This window comes from Rhinolophus hipposideros (assembly GCF_964194185.1).
Source record: "Rhinolophus hipposideros genome assembly, chromosome: 4".
NCBI classification, from domain to species: Eukaryota; Metazoa; Chordata; class Mammalia; order Chiroptera; family Rhinolophidae; genus Rhinolophus; species Rhinolophus hipposideros.
In genome coordinates, this window is record NC_138050.1 from 61752401 (window position 1) to 61774826 (window position 22426).

The 22426-nt window shown below is 35.2% G+C and overlaps 1 protein-coding gene across 2 annotated transcripts in view; it reads right to left on the reverse strand.

Annotated features, from left to right (window-relative positions):
- Nucleotides 1-22426, reverse strand: part of PCCA (propionyl-CoA carboxylase subunit alpha) — a 359957-nt gene that overhangs the window by 129454 nt on the left and 208077 nt on the right. For both annotated transcript variants that reach the window (XM_081046031.1, XM_081046032.1), the window contains exon 18: nt 20608-20716. In XM_081046031.1, coding sequence (XP_080902157.1) covers nt 20608-20716 — 109 coding nt within the window. The remainder of the gene's footprint in view (nt 1-20607; nt 20717-22426) is intronic.

Here is a 22426-nt window from a genome sequence, read left to right on the forward strand (position 1 = left end):
GGGGGCTGGCCCGGTGGCTCAGGCGGTTAGAGCTCCATGCTCTTAACTCTGAAGGCTGCCGGTTCGATTCCCACATGGGCCAGGGACTCTCAACCACAAGGTTGCCAGTTCAATTCCTCAAGTTCCCCAAGAGATGGTGGCCTCCGCCCCCTGCAACTAAGATTGAACACGGCACCTTGAGCTGAGCTGCTGTTGAACTCCCAGATGGCTCAGTTGGTTGGAGTGCATCCTCTCAACCACAAGGTTGCCAGTTCGACTCCCACAGGGATGGTGGGCTGCGCCCCCTGCAACTAGCAATGGCAACTGGACCTGGAGCTGAGCTGCGCCCTCCACAACTAAGACTGAAAGGACAATGACTTGAAGCTAAATGGTACCCTCCACAACTAAGATTGAAAGGACAACTTGACTTGGAAAAAAGTCCTGGAAGTACACACTGTTCCCCAATAAAGTCCTGTTCCCCTTCCCCAATAAAATCTTTAAAAAAAAATATTATTACAGTAAAAGACACATTGCCATTAATCCCCCTCAAAATACTCCCCCTCATTTCAAACACACTTACCCCATCATTCCTGCCACTTTCTGAAGCAGTTCTTGAAGTCCTCTTCTGTGAGTGGCTTTAGTTGCGTTGTTGTGGCTGCCTTGATGTCCTGAATCAATTCAAAACGTTTACCTTTCATGCTCATTTTGACTTTGGGGAAGAACTAGAAGTCGCACGGTGCCAGATCCAGTGAATAAGGTGGATGCGGACACACCATAATGTTTTTAACAGAAATTGCCGTACCAGAAGTGATGTGTGACATGGAGCCTTTCTGTTGTGATCAAAGAATACAGTGAATGCTGCTGCCGAGTGCCATCCAATGGAAAGGCAGGGATTTTCAACATGGGAAGCAGTGCGTCAGACCTTAATAACAGTGTGTGGTAAGTTTCAACTTGTTTGGTGCAGTCGGGTGTGAGCTACGGTTGAGAGAAGGTGTGTTTTAAAGTGTGCCGTAAATCATCCTCTGTTATGACAACACTCCGTGTCACACATCACTTCTGGTACAGCAATTTCTGTCAGATATAAACATTATGGTGTGTCCTCATCTACCTTATTCACTGGATCTGGCATCGTGTGACTTCTGGCTCTTCCCCAAAATCAAAATGATTCAAGACATCGAGGCAGCCACGACAGCACAACTAAAGCAACTCACGAAAGAAGACTTCCAGAACTTCTTCAGAAAGTGGCAAGAACAATAAGTATATTCAAAGCAAGAAGTGGTGTTTTGAGGGGGATTAATGGCAATGTGTCTTTTCCTGTAACAAATTTTTTTCTTTAAACACTCATAGTATTGTTTGGTCACACCTCGTATATGAGTCTTACACTTTGTTTTTAAAAATTTATACTTAAGTATTGTGTTCTTCTTGGTGCTATTATAAATAAAATTTTTGTTAATTTCATTTTTGGCTTGCATACTCTTACTGTATGAAAATAAATCTGGTATTTACATATCATTCTTATAACCATGCAACCTTTTTAGAACTCATTTATTAGTTCTAATAGATTTCTTTGTGTGAATTCCTTTTTTCCACACACAAAAAAATCATGTCATCTACAAACAGAGTTTTACTTCTTCCCCACCTTGATAACTTTGATATTTTTCTTGCCAAAATGCCCTAGGTGGGAACTTCAATTCAGTGTGGGGGGAAAAAACTAACAACAAGTATGCTTTTCTTATTCCTGACCTTAGGGGGAAAACATTCAGTCAGATACCATTAAATTAGTTAGCTATAGGTTTCATAGATGGTCTTCATCCGGTTGAGGAAGTTCCTTTCTATTCCTACTCAGTTGAGTGTTGTTGTTTTTATCATGAAAGGGCTGCTAGATTTTGTCAAATGTTTTATCTGTATTTATTGAGATAATCTTATGATTTTTGTCTTTATTCTATTAGCATGGTATATTACATTGCTGATGTTTGGAAGTTAAATCAATTTTATATTTGTAGGATAAATCTTACTTGAATATGGTGTACAATCATTTTTTTCAGTTTGCTAATATTTTGTTGAGGATTTTCACATTAATATTTATGAGGGATATTGGGCTTCAGTTTTCTTGCGCCATCTTTATCATCTTTGGTATCATGGTAATATTAGATTCATAAAATGAGATGCAAAATTTTTAATCTTTTTCTATTTTTGGAAGAGTTTGTAAAGGATTAGTATTAATTAATTTCCTTCTAATTTTGTCATTGAATTCACCAGTGAAGCTATCTGGTCCTGGGTCTTCTTTCTGTGAAGTTTTGTGATGACTAATTTCAGCTCTTTAAATCTATTCAGATTTTCCATTTCCATTTCCTCTTTTTTTCAGTGTCAGTAGCTTGCATCTTTCTAAATTATCTAATTTGCATATAACTGATCTCATTACACATGTATAATCTTTTTTATTTCTGGAAGGGCAGCATGGTTTCCCCCTTTTCATTACTGATTTTAGCAATTTGAATATCATCCCTTTTTCTCTTGGCCAGTCTATCTAAAGGATGGTCATTTCTGTTATTTTCCCAAGAACCAAATTCTGGTTTCACAATTTCCTCTATTGTTTTTCTTTTCTCCATTTCATTTATTTACACTTGAATCTTCAGTATTTCCTTCTCTCTGTTTGCTTGGAGTTTTGTTTGCTCTTCTTTACCTATTTTCCTAAAGTAAAAGAGGAGGTGATTGATTTGAGAGCTTTCTTCTTTTTTAACGTGTTTACAGCTCTAAGTTTGTCTCCAACCAGTGCTTTAGATGCATCCCATATGTTTTGAATATGATATTGCTTTTTGTTTTCATTTGTATTAAAATATTTCCTAATTTATCTTCTGATTTCTGTAACCCATTGGTTATTTAGAAGTGAGTTAATTTTCACATACTTGTGAATTTCCCAAATTTCTTTTGTTGTTGATTTCTCATTTCATTCAGTTGAGGTTAGAGGACATACTTTGTATGATTTCAATCTTGTTAAATTCAATGAGCCTTGTTTTAAGTTTAATGAGCCTTATTTTATGGCTGAAATAACTACTGTAAACATGCTAGTTATGATCTATCCTGGAAAATGTTTCCCATGCCCTTCAGAAGTTGCATATTCTGCTGGTGGATTAATTGTTCTATGCATGCATATCAATTAGATCTATTTGGTTTATACTGTTGTTCAAGTCTTCTACTTCCTTGCTGATCTGTCTCGTTGTCCTATCTATTATGGAAAGTGGTATATTAAACTATCCAACTATTACTGTTGAATTGTTGATTTCTCCTTTTAATTGTCTCAGTTTTGCTTCATATATTTGGGAACTGTGTTATTGGACATATACATCAGGTCTTTGAATATGTCGTTTCATTTAACATTGTTTTGTTATACTGTTGATGAGAAAAGAAACTGATTCAAGGTTGGGGCCACCGTCTGTTTGGCGTTTGCATGTTTTCCCCATGTCTTCATGGTTTTTCTCTGGGTACTCTGGTTTCCTCCCAGGTGCCAAAGATGTGCACATGAGTTGAATTGGCGTGTCTAAATTGTCCCAGTCTGAATGAGGGTCAGTGTTGTATGAGTACACACTGCAAAAGAAGGGATTCTTTCCAGGGTTGGTTCCCAACTTGCGCCCAGAGCTGCTGAGATAGGCTCCAGCCACCCACAACTCTGAACAGGAAGAAGCAGGTTGGAAAATTTTTATTGGTCCTTCCAAAATGTACGTATAGCTCACATTTATTTCAATGTTTAATATTAAAAGTGGTTTTGTATCTTTATTTAGAAGTTCAGTGATGTTTTTGTGACCAGAAATATGCCGTAGGAACTTAACTCTTGTTTATGTCAATTAGTCTATGGTAAAACTGGATTCATTATATGTCATTTTACTTAAAGTCAGTTTCCAAGAACTTATCAGTGAGGTAAGTGAAGACTTACTCTATGTTCATAATTGTTATAGATATCTGATGGATTGACCCTTTTATCATTATAAAATATACCTTTTTGTCTCCAGTAACAATTTTTGTCATAAAAATGTTTTCTCTGATATTAGTATTAGTAATAATATTAGCATTACAAATATATTTGTCTGATAAGTCTTTTTACCCTTTTACTTTCAACATTGTGTCTTTAAATCAAAAATGTGTCTATTGTAGAAAGCATGTACTTTATCTTGTTTTTTACCCATTCTGCCAATATCTGTCCTTGATTAGTGTGTTTAATCCATTTACATTGAATAATTATTGATCAGGTAGGATTTACATTTGCTTTTTGCTTTCTATATGTCATTATCTTTTTTGTTCCACTAACCCAGGGGTTTGTGTAAACTTTTTTCAACGTTTTTTACCAATATGCAGTAAAATACACAAACAGCCGGGACACTCACTCGAGGAGAAGTACATATTGCCTCACCTGGTTTATTTAAGTAAACTAAATATATTTTTGGAATTTGCTGCGGGCCAATTAACAATGGATTGAGGACTGCAGTTAGCCCACGGGCTGCAGTTTTGACACCCCTGCACCAATCCCACCATTAATGCCTTCTTTTGTTTAAACAGATATTTTCTAGTGTGCCATTTTAATTCTCTTGATGTTTCATTTACTACTTTGTAAAGCAATTTTCTTAGTGGTTACCTGGGGATTACAATTAGGACCTTATCTTTAAACACTATAGTTTCAGTTAATGCTAACTTAATTGCAATAGCATACAAAAAATTTGCTTCAATATAGCTTCATTTCCTCTGCCCTCATTTGTCTTCCTATCACACAAAAACACTTTTAATATTAAACATCTATATATATGTTTAATATTATATATATTGTGTGCCATATATATATATACATATATATATATAGTGTGTGCCTTATATTTATAATTATTGACTTACGGAGTTGTCTTTTAAATCATAAAAAAAAAGATGTTACAAAATAAAAAATACATTACACTGCCCTTTATTTTTAATGATGTAGTAATATTTACCAGTGTTCTTTATTACTTTTTGTGTATTTAAGTGTCTGTTTAGTGTCCTTTCATTTCACCCTGAAGTATTCCCTTTCATATTTCTTGAGAGGTAGGTCAGCTAGCAACAGGTTCTCTCGGGTTTTATTTACCTAGAAATTCTTAATGTCGCCTTAGTTTTGAAAGGATAGTTTTGCTGGATGTAGTATTCTTTGTTGGCATTCTTTTTCTCCAGCAGTTTATGTATGCATCCCATTCTCTTTTGGACTCTGGTATCTGGTAAGTTATGAACTCTTATTCTTACTAAGGAATATTTTTACATGATAAGTCATTTTCTCTTGCTACTTTTAGGATTCTTTTTGGTTTTGGACAGTTTAACTCTGATGTGTGTGGGTGTGGATCTCTGAGCTAACCCTACTTAGAGTGTTACAAGTTTCTTGACTGTGCAGATTAATGTTTTTCATAAAATTGGGGACTTTCCACCCATGATTTCTTTAAATATTCTTTCTGCTGCTTTACATTTCTTCTCTACTTCTGGGACTCTTCAGAATGTATACACTGGTACATTTTATGGTGTCCCATGGGTCTCTGAGGCTCTGTGTTCCCCCCCTTCTCTTCCTCACACAGGATAAATCAACTGACAGATCTTCAAATTTGCTGTTTCTCCTGCCAGCTCAAATCTACTGTTGAGTCCCTCTAGTGTACTTTTCCATTGGAGGCACTGTACTTTCATCTGTGGAATTTTTATTTGCTTTTTAAAAATCATTTCTATCTTTTTATTGACGTTTTCTCTTTAATGACACATGTTTGCCATACTATCCTTTAATTCTTTATATCTGGTTTCCTTTAGTCCTTTGAACATATTTTAAAGAGGTAATTTAAGGTCGTGTATAATAAGCAAAACATTTCAGCCCCCTCCTGAACCCCCCTCAAAAGTTTCTATTGACATCAGGTGAATGGGCCATATTTTCATGTTTCTCTGCATGCCTTGTAACTTTTTATTGAAAATATGACATTTAGATAATGTTTCAAATCTGCAAATGAGATTCCTTCCCTTCACCAGGACAACTTGGTTTTTTCTGCTAACAGTCTTCAGAGTAGATAATTATCTGTTTAATATCTTTCCATCCTATATTCTATTTTAAGTTTGTTAAAGGGCAGAAACTGCTTTGTTATTATTCTAGTATTATCTTACAGCATGGAGTGCTATTTGTTATGTTTGTAATGGTCTCATAACTTTTTACCTTCAGAATTAGTTATCATCATTAACTGTATATTCAGGAATTTACTGAAAGAAAGTGACCTTTTTAAAGTTTATGATCAAAATACTGGTCTTCCAGAAGACCAGTGTTATCTAGAGCCAGGGCTATTTGTTACATATGAGCATGCAATATATGAAACTAGTCTGACACACTGTTACAAACCAGAAATTCCAAAGAGCACTACATCGAGGATCACATATATATGTACACACACTTTTTAAAAGATTTTTTAAAGGTAAAATAAACAGTTTAAAAGAAAAAAAAGTGGGCAGCTTAATTCAGAGTATATCATATACATTAAGGTGAAAACTTTAGAGGCTGTATAATGGTATATGAAGACATTGCCATGCTAATATCTTTTCAAATAACAGTGCTTTCAAACAACATAGGTTACTAGTCTCTGCTCTTCCTTTTCTTGCCTATTTCTTTATATTTATTAGAATATTCCAAATTTCAAAAAACTTACAGAAAAAAATTTCATTGTAACTATTATTTGGGATAAAAATTAAAACGTAGCACTATAAAGAAAATTTAAGTCCATTTAATTTAATATAAAGACTAAGATAAAAATATATACATTTTCATCTTTACTAATCTATCATTATTAAATTATTTATTTTAAGAAAAAGGTAATACTAAAGTAAACTGATGAACAGATGTTAATAAACATAATGCCCAAATCAATCTCCTAGAACAGATTTTAATCTTATTGTAGTACACTACTTCACCCATCAACAAGTACATGTCATTATGGTATACACACAAGCACACACACACATGCACACACACATACACACAGAAAAAAACATTATACAGAAAAATCAAGGAATGACTTCAAAAGATATATTTTTCCATTTGCACCAATTTTATTACTTTTAAATTTTTACTGATCTCACTGAGAAATCTCTCTAAATCACCCTTAACTACTTTTCTTGGAACAAGGTTATATATACAAATATATAAATATTCCTCCTTGGCCTACAGAAAATTCCCTTACACAGATCAGCTAACTTGGATTTTTAATAACAATCTTTGAATTATGTAAATTAAGCATTTGACATTTTATTATGAATGTAGTATTGATTTAGATTTGACTCAAAAATCAAGGATTTCATTATTCTATAAAACATATCCAGAGTTCAAAGTATTGGGGCAGGGGGACTTAAACAATGCAAACATTTAATGCAACATTAAGCATGTGAAATAAAAACTTGATTGCCTAAAGAAAGCATGCTATGCTGTTACCCTGGTGACAGGTTAAAAAAGGGATTGTGAGCTGAATAGCTGTATGATATGAAATTAAAATGTTTCACATTGAACAATCCAAAATGAATTGGGAAAGGTTAGAGTAGAGGAGAGAGAAATCAATTCTCCAATGGCAATGGTGAATGGGAAAGAAGTATGAATAGGATTTGCCAGTGGGGTGCAACAGCTGCCAAATATCCTGCAGCCAAAGAATTACAATAATACTGATGAAGTGTGCAAGAGCTTTTGGAGTCATTGCAGGGAACACAGAAATTCTCCTACAATAATGAGGCTATTTTGTCTTCCATTCAGCTCTTAGAGTAGAATTAAAGAAAAGAAAAATATTTTAACATGTAATATTTAGTAAAAAATGTATAAATATTACATCTTCTCCACTTAATCAATATTTGATGCTTAATCTCACACAGATTTCTAAATCATCCAAGACAGCCTCATTAAATAAATGAAAATATCACAACAGAAATTGCAAAAAGGAAAGCTTAAAAAAATTGATTGAATTAGAGTTTTTTCCCCTCTTGCTACTTTTAAGGGATTTCTTTGCTCAAATGAAAGTAGATATTTCCAAAGGCATAGTAGGGCTCTGTATGTTCGCAAATACATGCCCAAAGTATTATTTTTTATTACACAGTCAATTATCAGAACATCAACTTCATTGTTACAATAAAGTAGCTTATCTGAGAACCAATATGAAACAAGTATAATATGAAAGTTGTGTTTTATTGTTATAGATGGTATAAATGTGTTAGTAATTTGATATGTCCTTTTAAATTCAGAGACACGTAAGTAAAAGAGCCAATATATAACTGTATAAAAATACTTGCTTTCTCTTGGAAATTATTTTCACGTGGCTACTTTTTTTATGTTTCTTTTTATGTTATCTTTCAAGATTAAGATCATATTCCAAAACTTTAAACTTTTATCTTATAATTGAAAACTTAACAGATGAATGAATTATAAATCTAAAGCTAGGAAAGAACACTTTTTTAATAGCAAGAAAAAAAAAACCCATATAATTGCATCTGTCAGGTAAAAATCACTAAAAAATTGATTGTCCATTTTATCAGGAAGCCAGATAAGGAATGAAAATACAATACAAATGTAGACACAATGACTGCAATTCAAGTGAATATAATTTCCCATTATGCTACTGAAACCAAAAGAGTTAAACTGATGACAGGCTCTGGAGCCAGTCAAGATACTTGATATGTTCTATGAAGTATGAGCTCAAAGCAGTGGTTATACACTGACTCCATACACCGAAAGTAATCCTCCACAAAAGTGAATGCTTCATTTCTAAAAAGCTTTCAGGCTGAGGTATGTTCATCAGCATAATCATAGCCCATAGTGAAGGTGTTCCTTTTCCTGAGTCTTTAACCTCTCCTTAAATACCAAAAGAGAAACTAGAAGGTCAAAGTAGAAATCAGAAAGTAAAATCGTCTGCCTCATGCAAGTCAAATAGGATCAGAATTAAAACCGATTTCAGGAATTATCCACTCCAACATTGCCATTTCTCAGAGGAGGAAACTAGAATTAAAAGTTGAAACATTTGCACACAGGTTTGTACAACCTTGATACTTGGTAGTGGCACTGGGACCCAAATCCTGACTCCTGACACCTCACTCCGTGCTGGTTCCTTCCAATGCACCACCCCAACCATTCTGAAATTTCAGTGCCAGGTGAAGGAGCCAAAAGACCCAAAGATGATCTAATTTTCCTAGTCCAAATGACTGAATAGAGGGAATGCAATAAAATAGCCTAAAAGAATTCTGGGTACCCATGTACAGTGTTTAAGAGATGTGGGGTGCACAATCACATTTCTGAAAACTGCTCTTGTCTAGCTCTACTATGACCTCCACACTGTGAACAATCAATGGTTAATAGTCATTCTTCACATTTGACATACTTCAGTTGAACGTTCCTGCCTCATTGATTGCCTTTCTTCACTTAGCTCTTTGAACTCCATCCCTACCTACTTTGCCACCTGTCTCCTCTGCTGTTCCTTCTCTGTCTCCTTTGCTGGATCTGCCGCATCTTGACTTGTTAGTGTGGAGTGCTCCTATCTGGTCTCCGTGCTTCCACTTTTACCCTCTTATAGTCGCTTACAACATGGCAGCCACAATGATCTTGTTAATACGTGTGTCATCACTATGTTCTTCTTTGCTCAAGACCTTGCAGTGGCTCCCATTTTACTCATAGTAAAAACTAAGTCCTTCCAACAACCCACCTAACACACTTCCATCTCTACTACCCTATAGCGTGCTTACTCCTCTCAAGTTGCACCGGTCTCCTTGGTATTTCTCAGAAAGACCAGGCATACTTTGACCTCAGGTGCTTTGCATTTGCTGTCTGATCTGACTGGAAAGTTCTTCCGGCAGATATTCATACGGCTCACTTCCTTCCTCCTTCAGGTCTTTGCTCTCATGTGAATCTTCTTATCTTGCTAATCCTTCCTGCCATCTTTTCCCTGTTAATGCAAATTAAAACTGCCAATCACCCTACCACCCACCCCCAGTATGTTCTATATCCCTTCACTGTTTTGTTTTTCACCAAAATATTTATCAGCATTTGAGGTACTATATATTTTACTGATCTGTTTTGCCTCCATGTAAAGGTAAGCTCAACGAGGGTAGGATTTTTTTAAGTCATTTCTTCCTTGCAAAATTCTCTAAGTTTCCTAACTCAACTCTTATAATGATCAAAGCTGATTTTAAAAGGCATGTAATAATACTTAATATCTATATCTAATTCTCTGATTCAATAAGGAATAAAAGAATACATCCTTAACATAATGAAAACTATTTCAAACAGCTAACATACCTGTAGATACTGAAACACTAAAGGCATTCTAGTTAATCAGGATTAAACAAATATATATATATCATTGCCACTCCTCTTGAAATAGAATCTTTGTCATTAGAGATTTTTTAAAAAATCAGAAAATTGGGAGGGATAGCTAAAATTTGATGGGCATTATGTTAAGTATTATGTATCTCATTTGACATTGACAAAAACTCTTTAAGAACTACTATTATCTCCACATTACAAATGAGGAAACTGAGTCCAAGAGAGGTGAAATAATTTATCCTAAGATAATAGCTAAGAATTGGCAAAACCAGGGAGAAATCCAAGTATCTGACACAAAAGCCTGTGCTCTTAAACATGAAACTATATTGGAAGTTCTAGCCAGTAGAATAAGAGATAAACAATAAATATTATAACTCATAAAAACGAAGGCATGGAATTACTATTAAAAGATGTAGTGCTCACTTTAGTTGATTATTCAACATGTATTTCAAAGCAGAAAACTAGTCCAAGATAATCATGACAATCCAATTCCCTTTTCAGTAATTGGTTTAGGAATGCACAGGAGGTTTACTTCTGGTTAATGAGAACAGAAATAGGTGGCAGGGTAACATTTGAGAAAGGTTTCCTCTCTTCTTAGAGATAGAAACAATCCTCTGAACCTTATCTAGATTTGACTCCTGAAACTTCGGCAGCTGTCCTGTTATCACAGCCTTATGATAAAGGCCATACACAGAAGGAAGCAAGGCAAAGAGAACGGCAGAGAAGTGGCATCAACAGATGAAAGTATCGAACATCATCCCTCCTGTCCTCTGAACCTCTTGTTCAACGTGAGGGGAGAATAGTGTTAGTTTGAATCAGGGTTTCAGTTACTTGTACCCAAAAGTATTCCAAGTGTTTCAGTAGGTTATATGATTGTCCCTCTTGAAATCAAATAAAAAGTTATTATAATGACTTTTTAAAGTTTAAAAAAAAGAATGAAATATCACCATTTGCAACAACATGGATGGACCTTGAGAATACTATGCTAAGTGAAGATAAGTCAAACTGAGAAAGATAAATACCATATGATCTCACTTATATGCGGACTCTGAAGAACAGAATAAATGAGCAAACAAAACAGAAATAGACTCATATAGAAAAAAAAACTGTTGGTTGCTAGATGGGAGGGGGAGGGGATGGGGAGAAGGTGAAGGGATTAAGAAAGTGCAAATTAGTAGACACAATATAGTCATGAGGATGTGAAACACAGTGTGGGGAATATAATCAACAATGTTGTAAAGATTATGTAGGGTGCCAGATGGGCACTGGACTTATCAAGGGGATCACGTCATAGACTGTGTAGATGCATGACCACTGTGCCATGCAACTGAAGCTGAAGTTGAATAATACTGAATGTCAACTATGAGTAAATATATATATATATATGGTCACAGAAGGTGGAGTATGGCACAAGGAAGATAGTCAATGTTATTATAACAGGTATATAAGATGTCAGAAGGGTAGTAGCTCGGGGGGCAGGGGTTATCACTTTGTGAGGGGTGTAAATGTCAACTAGTATGTTGCTTTGTACACCTGAAACTAATTTTTAAAAAGTTTAGAAAGAAGAATTGTTATAAAAGAAATACAAAGTAGTCCAACTCATAGAAACAGAAACTAAAATGTTGGGTGCCAACTGGGGGGAGAGATAATGGGAAGCCAAGCCGTGGCAATAGAGTTTCAGTTCTGCAAGACAAAAAAGTTCTAAAGTTCTGTTGCACAACATTGTTAACACTAATGTAACGTACATTTGAAAATGGTTAAGATGGTAAATTACATGTTTTTCACCACAATAAAAAAAGAAATACAAATACCATTGGTGTCTCTTTACCAAATCATTTACAAAATGAGAAAAATATCCCATTCATAAACAACCTAAGAATAACAAACCAAAAATATAAACTACCTAAGAATAAACAAGAAATATACACTTACAGTAAGAAAAATTATAAAGTTTTAATGACAGAAACAAACAGACTTCAATAAATATAGTCATCTATTTTTTTAGAAGCTTCAACATTTGATGTCAGTTCTGTCCAAATTTACTATAACTTTAAGGGCAATTCCAATATCAAAGTGCTTTCAAAGTTCAGCCAGAGAATGATCAATAAATTTTTGGAAAAGAAAATAAATTATTAACATAAGGCTAGAATGACAAACAGTGGAAATGGAAAGAAAAGTCCAAAAACAGATCATAATATATTTGGAATTTTTCATGGGATGAATGTGACATTTAATAATAAGGAAAGAATAGACAACTCAATAAATGGGACTGATTCTACTGGTTAACTATATAAAAAAAGTAAAATTGGATCTCAACCTCATATTACCCTGTAAAATAAATTTAAAATACGAAACGGCAACGTAATAAAGTAAAACTATGTGAGAGTAGAAATAGAATAAAATAAATATTTGATATAATCTTAGGTATTTTTAAAAACAAAATAAGAAATCAAAAAGAAAACAAATGATCTGTCTAAATAACATTAAAAACAACTCTAATGGTGTCCCGTTTGTTGGATTATAATACAAAACATCTTATTATTTACTTCACTGAAGATAACTAGATCCCAATTTCTACATTCTTATCATATTTATAGCTATTTGATATAAACAAATAAAAAATGCTGTTTCTTTTCTTGATAGCTTTCTTTTTTCTTATCTATAAAGCATTTACTTGGTTTTATACAACAACATAGAATTCATTTCTTATTTCTTTATAAAAATTAGGTGAAAGAATTTGGATATTAAAACACAATTATACAGGATCAATTAAACTCACAAAAGTATATGAAACTGGACAAAATACATATTAGTCCCATTACAGGTAAGCTTAAGATAAAATCATATATCTAAGGTCACATTACTAAAAAATGGTATCGTTGTGACTACAATCTAGACTCCTAATTTTATATTTTAGTCTTTTCAACTAACCACAGAATGCATTTATATAACATATGCACACCTACTTATATGTGTGTGGTGTTTGTGAGTGTGCATGAAAGTCACACAAGTGACAGAGAGTGGGGAAAGACGAGACAGTAAAGAAAGGGAGAGCAGCAGGAAGAGAGAGGAGAGAGAGTGGGGTGAGAGAGAAGGGAAGGGATGGAGGGATGGAAGGACAGAGGGAGAAGGAAAGGGAGAGGGGCAGGGAGAGAGAGAGAGAGAGACAGAGAGAGAGAGAGAGAGACAGAGAGAGAGAGAGCACTTGAGAGCAAGCATACACTCACTGTTATTGACTGAATGTTTGTTCCCCAAATTCATATGTTGAAATATAATACCCGATGTGATGGTATTTGGAAAAGGGGGCTTTGGAGGTAGTTGGGTGGAGTACTCATGAATAGGGTTAGTGTCCTTATAAGTAGAGGCCAGAGAGCTAGCTTGCCCTCTTTCACCATGTGAGGATATGGGAAATAGGCTTTCTGCTACTTAGAAGATAGCCTTCACAAGAACCCCGCCATGCTGGCACACTGATCTCAGACTTCCGGCCCCCAGAGCTGTAAGAAATGTTTGTTATTTTAGTCACTCAGTCTATGGTTTGTTATATGGCCCAAACTGACTAAGACACTCACATTTATTTCTGTCTTGCCATCCTTGAGGTTATAAAGAGATATTATTTTGGGGGGAGAGTAGGTTGAAATATTTTATAAGTAAACTACCAAACCACAAAAAAAGAAGAAACTCATTTCACAACATACACATAAATGAATTCCAAATGGATTAAAGAGCGACATGTTGCTGATTTAAGTGTTTAGAATTTTGAACACATCCTCTGGGGAATGGTGAAAAGGCAAAGGAAGAAAGAAAAGGAAGCAAAAGGCAAGCAAAAAGAGGCCATCAAAATCTAATAATTTACTATGTATCTGCAGTAAAAAATAATACTTTTATAAAATCCAGGGAATCAACATTTACTTTCAAATACCTTAAAATAGACAGATTTAATATATAACAACAGGTAACAATGCGCACATCAACCTCAGCATGGCTTAGCCCTGAGGACTGACATCTAAAAGGGAGTCAAGGGCTTACTGAGCCACATGCCCTGCCAAATCCTCACAACATGCAAAGTAATCTGGGGATGAAAAACAGCCCTCAGTGAGGGAAGAGATATGGTCACCAGTTATTACACCTCCAGAAAAGTTGCCCTGGCTCTCTCTAGAAGTGATCACCATTACAATGATACATTAGTCAGATGGCTTAACAGAAGGATTAAATCATGGATTAGGAAGTTTGAGTGATAAAGCATAAGAAAGGCTGGAGGCCAATCTGCACCATTTCAAAAACCTACCAAAAGAAAGCAACAGATGCAGAAGTACCAATGAGGAAAGGAAGAGATAGAGAAATTTACAGAAGACAGAGTGGCATTCTCACTAGCATCCGAGAAGCTTGGGATGGCAGAGGTGGACATAAATCAAAGTAAAGCAAGGGGAGGGCCTAGCTCAGAAAGGCGAATCCTGACTTGTGAGCAACAACATTTGGACCTAAGGAAAACAGGCTTTTTCAGCAAAACTACATAAAAGATTACTGAATGGGACTAAATTGTTCTCTTTACTATTTTTTCCTCCAATCAATATCAGTTAGGGAAACAAATTATACCAAACCACAATGCCAACAAAATAATTGTAGCTTCAAATAACATGAAGCAAATGTTTAACACAACTTTTAATGATTCATTTCTGTCCATAAAAGTGTTTAAGAACAATTATAAAGAAAAATAACACCACGGTAAGTCAACATGTATTTCTGTAAAAACTTAATTATGTTCACCAAATTTAGTCATCCTAAGAAAAATTGCTATTGTTTCTGACATAAACTTTTCTTTTTTTCTAAAATGCACTGCTATCTTTTTACTATCCAAATACTATGGGTACATATTATTAATGTCTTTTTCCAAGTTATAAATGATGAAAGAGTAAAACCCACAGAGAAATTGGGAAAATAAAATCAGCAGCCAAAACAAGCAACACAAAGGAAGGGCTGCAGGCTACTGGGTTTGGAAGCATAAACATTACATGAGTACACCCATGACAGAGTAATATGTAGCCACACCTGGAGGCTGACTCTTAGACTCCATTCCCAAGCCAATAATGAAAACAGGACTCTGAAGCCAAAATGTGAACACTCAACCATCAGCTGTGGTGTCTGGACCTCTTTAGCGAACAAGCAAAACTCACTTAGAGTCCCTTTGCCTAAACAAGATTATGCTTTGTACTTTGCTAGATGATATAGGTCTCTGTTGTTATGGGTGGTAGCAATTTCACAATAAATTGGCCTACTAAATAAGTGATAAGTTCAACAGAAAATGAAACTCACCAAAAATAAATAATTATTTGCTAACAGGTAACGTGCACAATTATCTACATAACTGAACTTTTGGCCTACATATTTCATTAATGTAATTTTTTGTAACTTCTAAAGGGTAATGAGTTCAACAGTAATATCAGAGGAGGAGGATTCTAGGATGATGGTAGAGTAGGAAGCACCAGGAGTCTGTCTCCCCACCTAGACAACAATTGCACTGGCAGAATCTGTCTGATGTAACTATTTTGGAACTCTGGAATCCAGTTGCAACTTTCAGGGAATTTAAATGGTAAATTGCAGTCAATTTCAGCTCTTAGCACTGTAGCAGCTACCCGTTACCTCACCTCCAGGTACATAGCATATAGTTGTGCACTTTTTCCTGAAGCAGCTTGCACATAGCTGTGAAAGCTAGAGTGAGCAACAAAGACTCTGTCCTCCAAATACTGGGGATCTGTGATCTGACTACTGCCTCTGATTACAGAGGTGAAGACAAAGAGAAGAGTAACCATTGTTATTGCACCTCACTCCACTGTTGCAAGCCCCTCCTCCTGTGGCTGAAGAGCCAGTGCCCCTTTCTCCTGCCTTCAGTTTTTGCTTTTTCCCCTTTCAGGAGCCAGACATTAAACACGAAGACATTCAAAAACAGCTGCATATATGAGGAAAATTAGAAAGTGACCACATACCCAAGGAAAGGTTCAGAAAAGACCTGATATCAGTCTGATATCTCAGACTGATACTTGGCACAGAGATAGCCTACAACAATCAAATAAACAAACAAAAATAACAAAAAACAGTAAACCCCGAGGAAGGAGAAAAATCTGATTTCCAGAACTGCTGCATTATTAGATTCAAATGTCAGTGTTCAACAAAAAGAATCACATATCATACAAAGAAATGGAAAGTATGTCCTACTTAAAAACAACAGAATACTTCTCTGGAAAATACCAAATAGCAGATATATAACACAAAGACTACAAAGCAACTCTCTTAAAGATGCTCAGAGAACTAAAGGGAGATATGGAGAAAGTCAAGAAAACAATGTGTAAACAAAATGAAAATATCAGTAAAGCAATAGAAAGAGATGAAAAAGAAATTCTGGGGCTGAAACATACAATAATTGAAATGAAAAACTCACTAGAGGGATTCAAAGGCAGAACTGAGCAGGCAGAAGAAACAATCAGCCAACTTGAAGATAGGACAATAGAAATTATGAAGTCTGAAAAAAAGAAGGAAAATGATTGAAGAAAAGTGAACAGAGCCTAAGGGAACTGTGGAATCGCATCAAGCAGACCTCTAGAGGCATTGTGGGAGTCTCAGAAGAAGAGAAAGAGTCAGAGAGACCATTTGAATAAATGATGGTTGAAAACTTCCCAAATTTGATGACAGAAATGAAAATAGACATCCTGGAAGCTCAATGAACTCCAAGTACAATAAACTCAGAGACTCACACCAAGACACATTATAATTAAACTTTTAAAGACCAAGAGAGAATCTTGAAAGTATTATAGCAAGAGAGAAGTAAGTCATCACATACAAGGAATTTTCAATAAGATTATCAGCAGATTTCTCATCAGAAACTTTGCAGCCCAGAGGCAGTGGGTTGATATAGTCAAAGTGCTAAAAGAAAAAAAGAAACTGTCAACCAAGAATCCTAAATCCAGTAAAATTGTCCTTCAAAAGTGAAGGAGAAAGTAAAACATTCCCAGATGAACAGAGGCTGAGGGAGTTCATGACCAATAGGCCTGCCTTGTAAGACCTGCTGAAAGCAGTTATGCAGGTTGAAATGAAAGCACACAAAACCAAGAATATGAAAAAAATAAATATCTCAATAAAGACAAATACATGGACACTTACAAATGCTAGTAAAAACAGCGTCTAATTCCACTTCTTGTTAGAAGAAACCAACTATGAGACTAAAAGCTCATATTATTGTAACTTTGGTTTGAACTTTGGTTTGTTTTCTACCTTACTTAACAGACTAATGCACTTAAAATAATTATTGGTTTTTGGTTTTGGACACAGACTACAGAAAGAAGTAATTCTGTGGCATCAAAACTTACGCCAAGGCAACCACTGAACTGTCTTTACACTTTTGCCTTTCCTAGGAATTTCAAATAAATGAAATCATACATTACAGTCTTCTTTAACTGGTTTCTTTCTCTTCACATGATTTTGTTTTTAGATTTATGCACGTTGATGCATGCATCAGTACTTCACTGATTTTTATTGCTAAATAGTATTTTATGCTATGGATACACCACCTTTATTTAAAAACTCACCACTTGATCTACATTATTATAATGAGTGTGTAGTGTGGTAGCACTGCGATTTTTCTTTTTATTTCCCTAATGATTGAAGATGTTGAACATCTTTTCATCAAGTTCATAAAGAGTCGATGACAATTTTTTTTATTGGGTTGTTTGGCTTATTTTTGAATTGTAAGAATTATTTATACATTATAGATTCAAGTTCTTTATCAGACACATCTCTCTGAATACATTCTGCCATTTGCTACATTGTTTTGAAATTTTCTTGATGCTGTCTTTTGAAGGACAAAAGTTTACTTATGTTTTAAATTCTCTGTAAAATAAAAAATATATATATATATATATTTCAAAGATTAGTGAATAAAGAAAAGATATAGTCACAACATAATACTATATTTAAAAAAAAAACAGAAGTCAAACTATATTCCCAGTATACACAAAACTCTAATTATGTGTATATATGTACATGTATGCATATATATAAATATATATATGTACATATATACGAGATTGTACAATTAAGTTCACGTACTCATCCTAGAAAAAGTACTACATATCTCATTGCTGAATATCACTATGGTCACCTTCAAAGTACTACCCTTGAGAAGCTATGTACCGATGCCAGCACCTAGTCCATCCGTCAAAGCAATTTTGGAACTCTTTTTCTGGAATGGCCATCAGAGCTATTTTCATATTACCTTGATGTCCTGAATGTCATCAAAATATCTTCCTTTCAATATTTCCTTTATCTTCGGGCAAAGAAAGAGTCATTGGGGGCCAGATCAGGTGAGTAGGGAGGGTGTTCCAATACAGTGATTTGTTTACTGGCTAACAACTCCCTCACAGACAATGCCGTGTGAGCTGGTGCATTGTCGTGATGCAATGGCCATGAATTGTTGGCAAAAAGTTCAGGTCGTCTAACTTTTACACACAGTCTTTTCAGCACTTCTAAATAGTAAACTTGGTTAACTGTTTGTCTGGTTGGTATAAATTCATAATGAGTAATCCCTCTGATATCAAAAAAAAAGATTAGCAACTCATTCGTGAACTTAATTGCCAGACCTCTTCTATATACACAAATACATACTTGGAAAGGAACATATCAAAATGTTAAAAGTGGTTATTAAAGAGTTTGTGGGATTACAGGTAATTTTTATTCTTGTCTTTTTTAAACCTTCAGAGGCTTACCAATGAAATCAGCACTCTGAAAAGAACTTGGATGCATTTCTTAAAGGTCAAACCAGTTCACCATTAGCTATACACAGGACTTGTGAAATAATCAAGGTCCAAATAACATATGAACATAAAGGAATCAGGATATAAATACTGTATTTACCAAAAGAATAATAAAAAAATACAAGGTATTATTCTGGTTTTTAAAAAAAATCTAGGATCTCTCCTATACATACATCCCTCCAAAACAACACTGTCCCAACAGAGCTTGATGAAAGTAGAACTGGGATGATGGAAAGGTTCTACCTGATGCCCAATACAACAGCCACTAACTACAATACAGCAGTGGCTATGGAGCACTGGAAATAGAAAGGTGACTAATAACTACACTGATGTTGACATTGAAATGTGCCTAAGAAACTAAATTTTTAATTTAAATTCAAATAGGCACACATGGCTAGTGGTTACCACACTGGACAACACAAACAGGAAAAAAAGAACCAGATTCATGTCTCTATTGACCATTTTCCTCTTCCTTCCAGTCAGTTAGTAATTTACTGATATTCTATTTTCTCTAATCTCTCCCTAGATATCTACTGAATCATAACTTTAAAAAAGATTGTTGATTAAGTCTCCTATACTTTGTCTTAAGAATGAGAACAAAAAAAAAGAATACTAGTTACTCCAAGATTTTCTGAGTAAAACTACATTAGCCATTAATATATAGACTGAACTCAAATTAATTTTTCTTCCACCTAATTCTTTAGGGGTAGTGTAAGCTTTTGAATTGTGCTCTGCAGAGCTGCTTGGTCACCTGCCATCTTTTTATCTTTTTAATCTTTGTTCTTCCTCTTGTAGAAAAGCAAAAGGAAAGAAAAAGAAGTTGAAGTAACATAATTTTATCAACAGCATCACGCTAGCAAGAAGTGGCTTATACTTGCTAAAGTAGGATTACTCTATCAAGTACACAGACATTTATAATAAATAATCCTGTCGTTTAGGAGCATTAATGTCTCAACGATTTTGTTTTATTTGCCCTTGGATAAAGCATGTTTTCCCTTTTGCTTAGGTCACTAGAAAGCTAAAACATACACTTAGGACTCACAAATAACTAACTCAACTGATGTTATTAACAATTCCTTCCTGTATCCTAGAAATCAACTTCTCAAATACATACATATTTTAACTGCTAAGATTCATTCCTAAATTTTAGTACTATAACACTTCTCAAAACTTTTTTCAAGATTAACAAGTCATAAAATAGAATTAATAAATACAAATTACTAGAAGAGATTTCCATAAGGTTTCAGAGTACCTTCTTACCTCTAATAACGTCCAAATTAAAGGGGCCAACATCCATTTTTATTTTCTGAATTTAAAAAATTCACTTGAACAAAATAAAAGCAATACCATTTTTAAGCACGGTCACTTTCTTATACTTCTCCGAACACTCATAATAAGTTCTGGAACTGAGATCAATCCAATCTGTCACGAGCTATTTACTATGCAGATTCGATCATCACTATTTTTCTGCTCATTTATTCTGGTTTAAAAGATATAACGTACCTTGAATTTTCACGTTCTTGAAAATGCTGTGCTCTTAACTGGGATGCCACAAACAAGGATGCCGCTGTGGCCAAGAGCTGGCTTCTCTCGATGTCTGTCAGCTTGTGTCCTGAGGGAAAGGAACCAGGCAATCACACACACGTATAATGTTAGCGGCTGTGTTTCTGTCTTGTGCAATTATTAGTCATTAAATAGGTATTTGATCGAGCGTCCATTATGGAGCTAGTATTGTACTAGGCACTGGGGCCTGCAGGGGGATCGGGGGAACAGGATTATTCAAATAAAACAAAACAAAACAACCTTGCTCACTGGAAGTCTATAGTCTAATTGGGGGGAAAAAGATATGAATCATACACAGAACAAAACAATTACAAATAAGAAAACCATACAGAGATCTCTAGGAAAAGCTTCAGGCTCCTCACATCTGCTTCTCTTGTCACTCCCTACCCCCAACTTTACTTTTAAAGAGAACGAGGATAACAGGCAAGTAGAAAGGTAGGGTTACTGGTCTAGGACATTGGCTAGGACACCTTTTGTAGTGTGGAGGGTTAAAAGAAAATACTTTTCCATGCAGTCAGGGTTTGAATCCCCATCAACCAGCCAACCAATCGATCTCTCTTCACTTCATACCATAACACAGCAGGACCCGGGGGCGGTGGTCTAGCCCAGCGAATCCTAGTGAGAGCCCCTGGTCCGGATGGGAGTTGTGCAGCAGGAAGATCTGCTCTACTTGTGTAATACATCAAGAGGTATGTGAGGCAAGACAGGATTCAGTGCTCCAGGGTCTGAAGGTTAACAGGTTCCCGTTGGGAACTGTGGAGTCTCACCACAATTTCTAACACGATTTATTTACGACAGTGCTATACACAAATAATAGAGTATTAAATAGTACAGTCCGGCCAATTTGAATGCTGGGTCAGCAGCAGCAATAAGATGCTACTTGTACAATTCACAAAAGAAAAAATGATTGAGTAGTTATTTAAATTTATTTGAAAAAAAATGAAGTAATTTGAACATTGTGTCTAAAAAAAATCACTCAAAATAGAAATGACTAAAAATATTCATAATTAGAATATAAACACTTTCCAGATCTGCAGCACATTTTTCTATGGGCTGGTACTTCCTGAAAGTGAAAGGTGCAGTGTGTCATGAAACTGAAGGGGAGAGAAAGCCCCAGTAATCCAACCCTCTTTGAGACAAACCTAGAAGCTACATAAACTATAACACCAATGTGGGATCTATCAACTGGTTCTGGGATTTCAGTCATAGGCCCCTCCATGGCCTAATAAACCACACTTACAGGCTTTGAAAAGTTCCTGACTTCCCCCCAACACTTAAGCAGTGATGAAAACATCCCATGATTCCATAATTAATTACCCTATATGAGGATTACAGAAATTTGGTCTCATTCTTCTCACAACATACAGACTCCAAGAGCAGTTCTCAAAGTGTGGCCTGGGGACTACTGGGAATCTCCCAAGAGCCCTTCAGGAGCCTGCAAGGTCAAAACTATTTTCATAATGCTAAGATTTATTTGCTTTTTTTCTCTCGTTTTTTTCAGGACTCTACCATGGAGGTTTCCTGATCCAAGAGATATATGACACGTGATGACATCATTGTTCTGGTGTCAACATATAATGGATTTATTATTGTTACTTTAAAAATGAATAAGTAAATATTTTTAAAGTTCCTAAGTTTTAATGTATAATATAGCAAATAGCAATAGATATACCCACAAAAGCTCTTTGGAGAATAAAGAGGACCAGTGGTTTTTAAACTTCGCTGTGCCTCGGAATCAGATTCTGTGCTCCACCTGCAG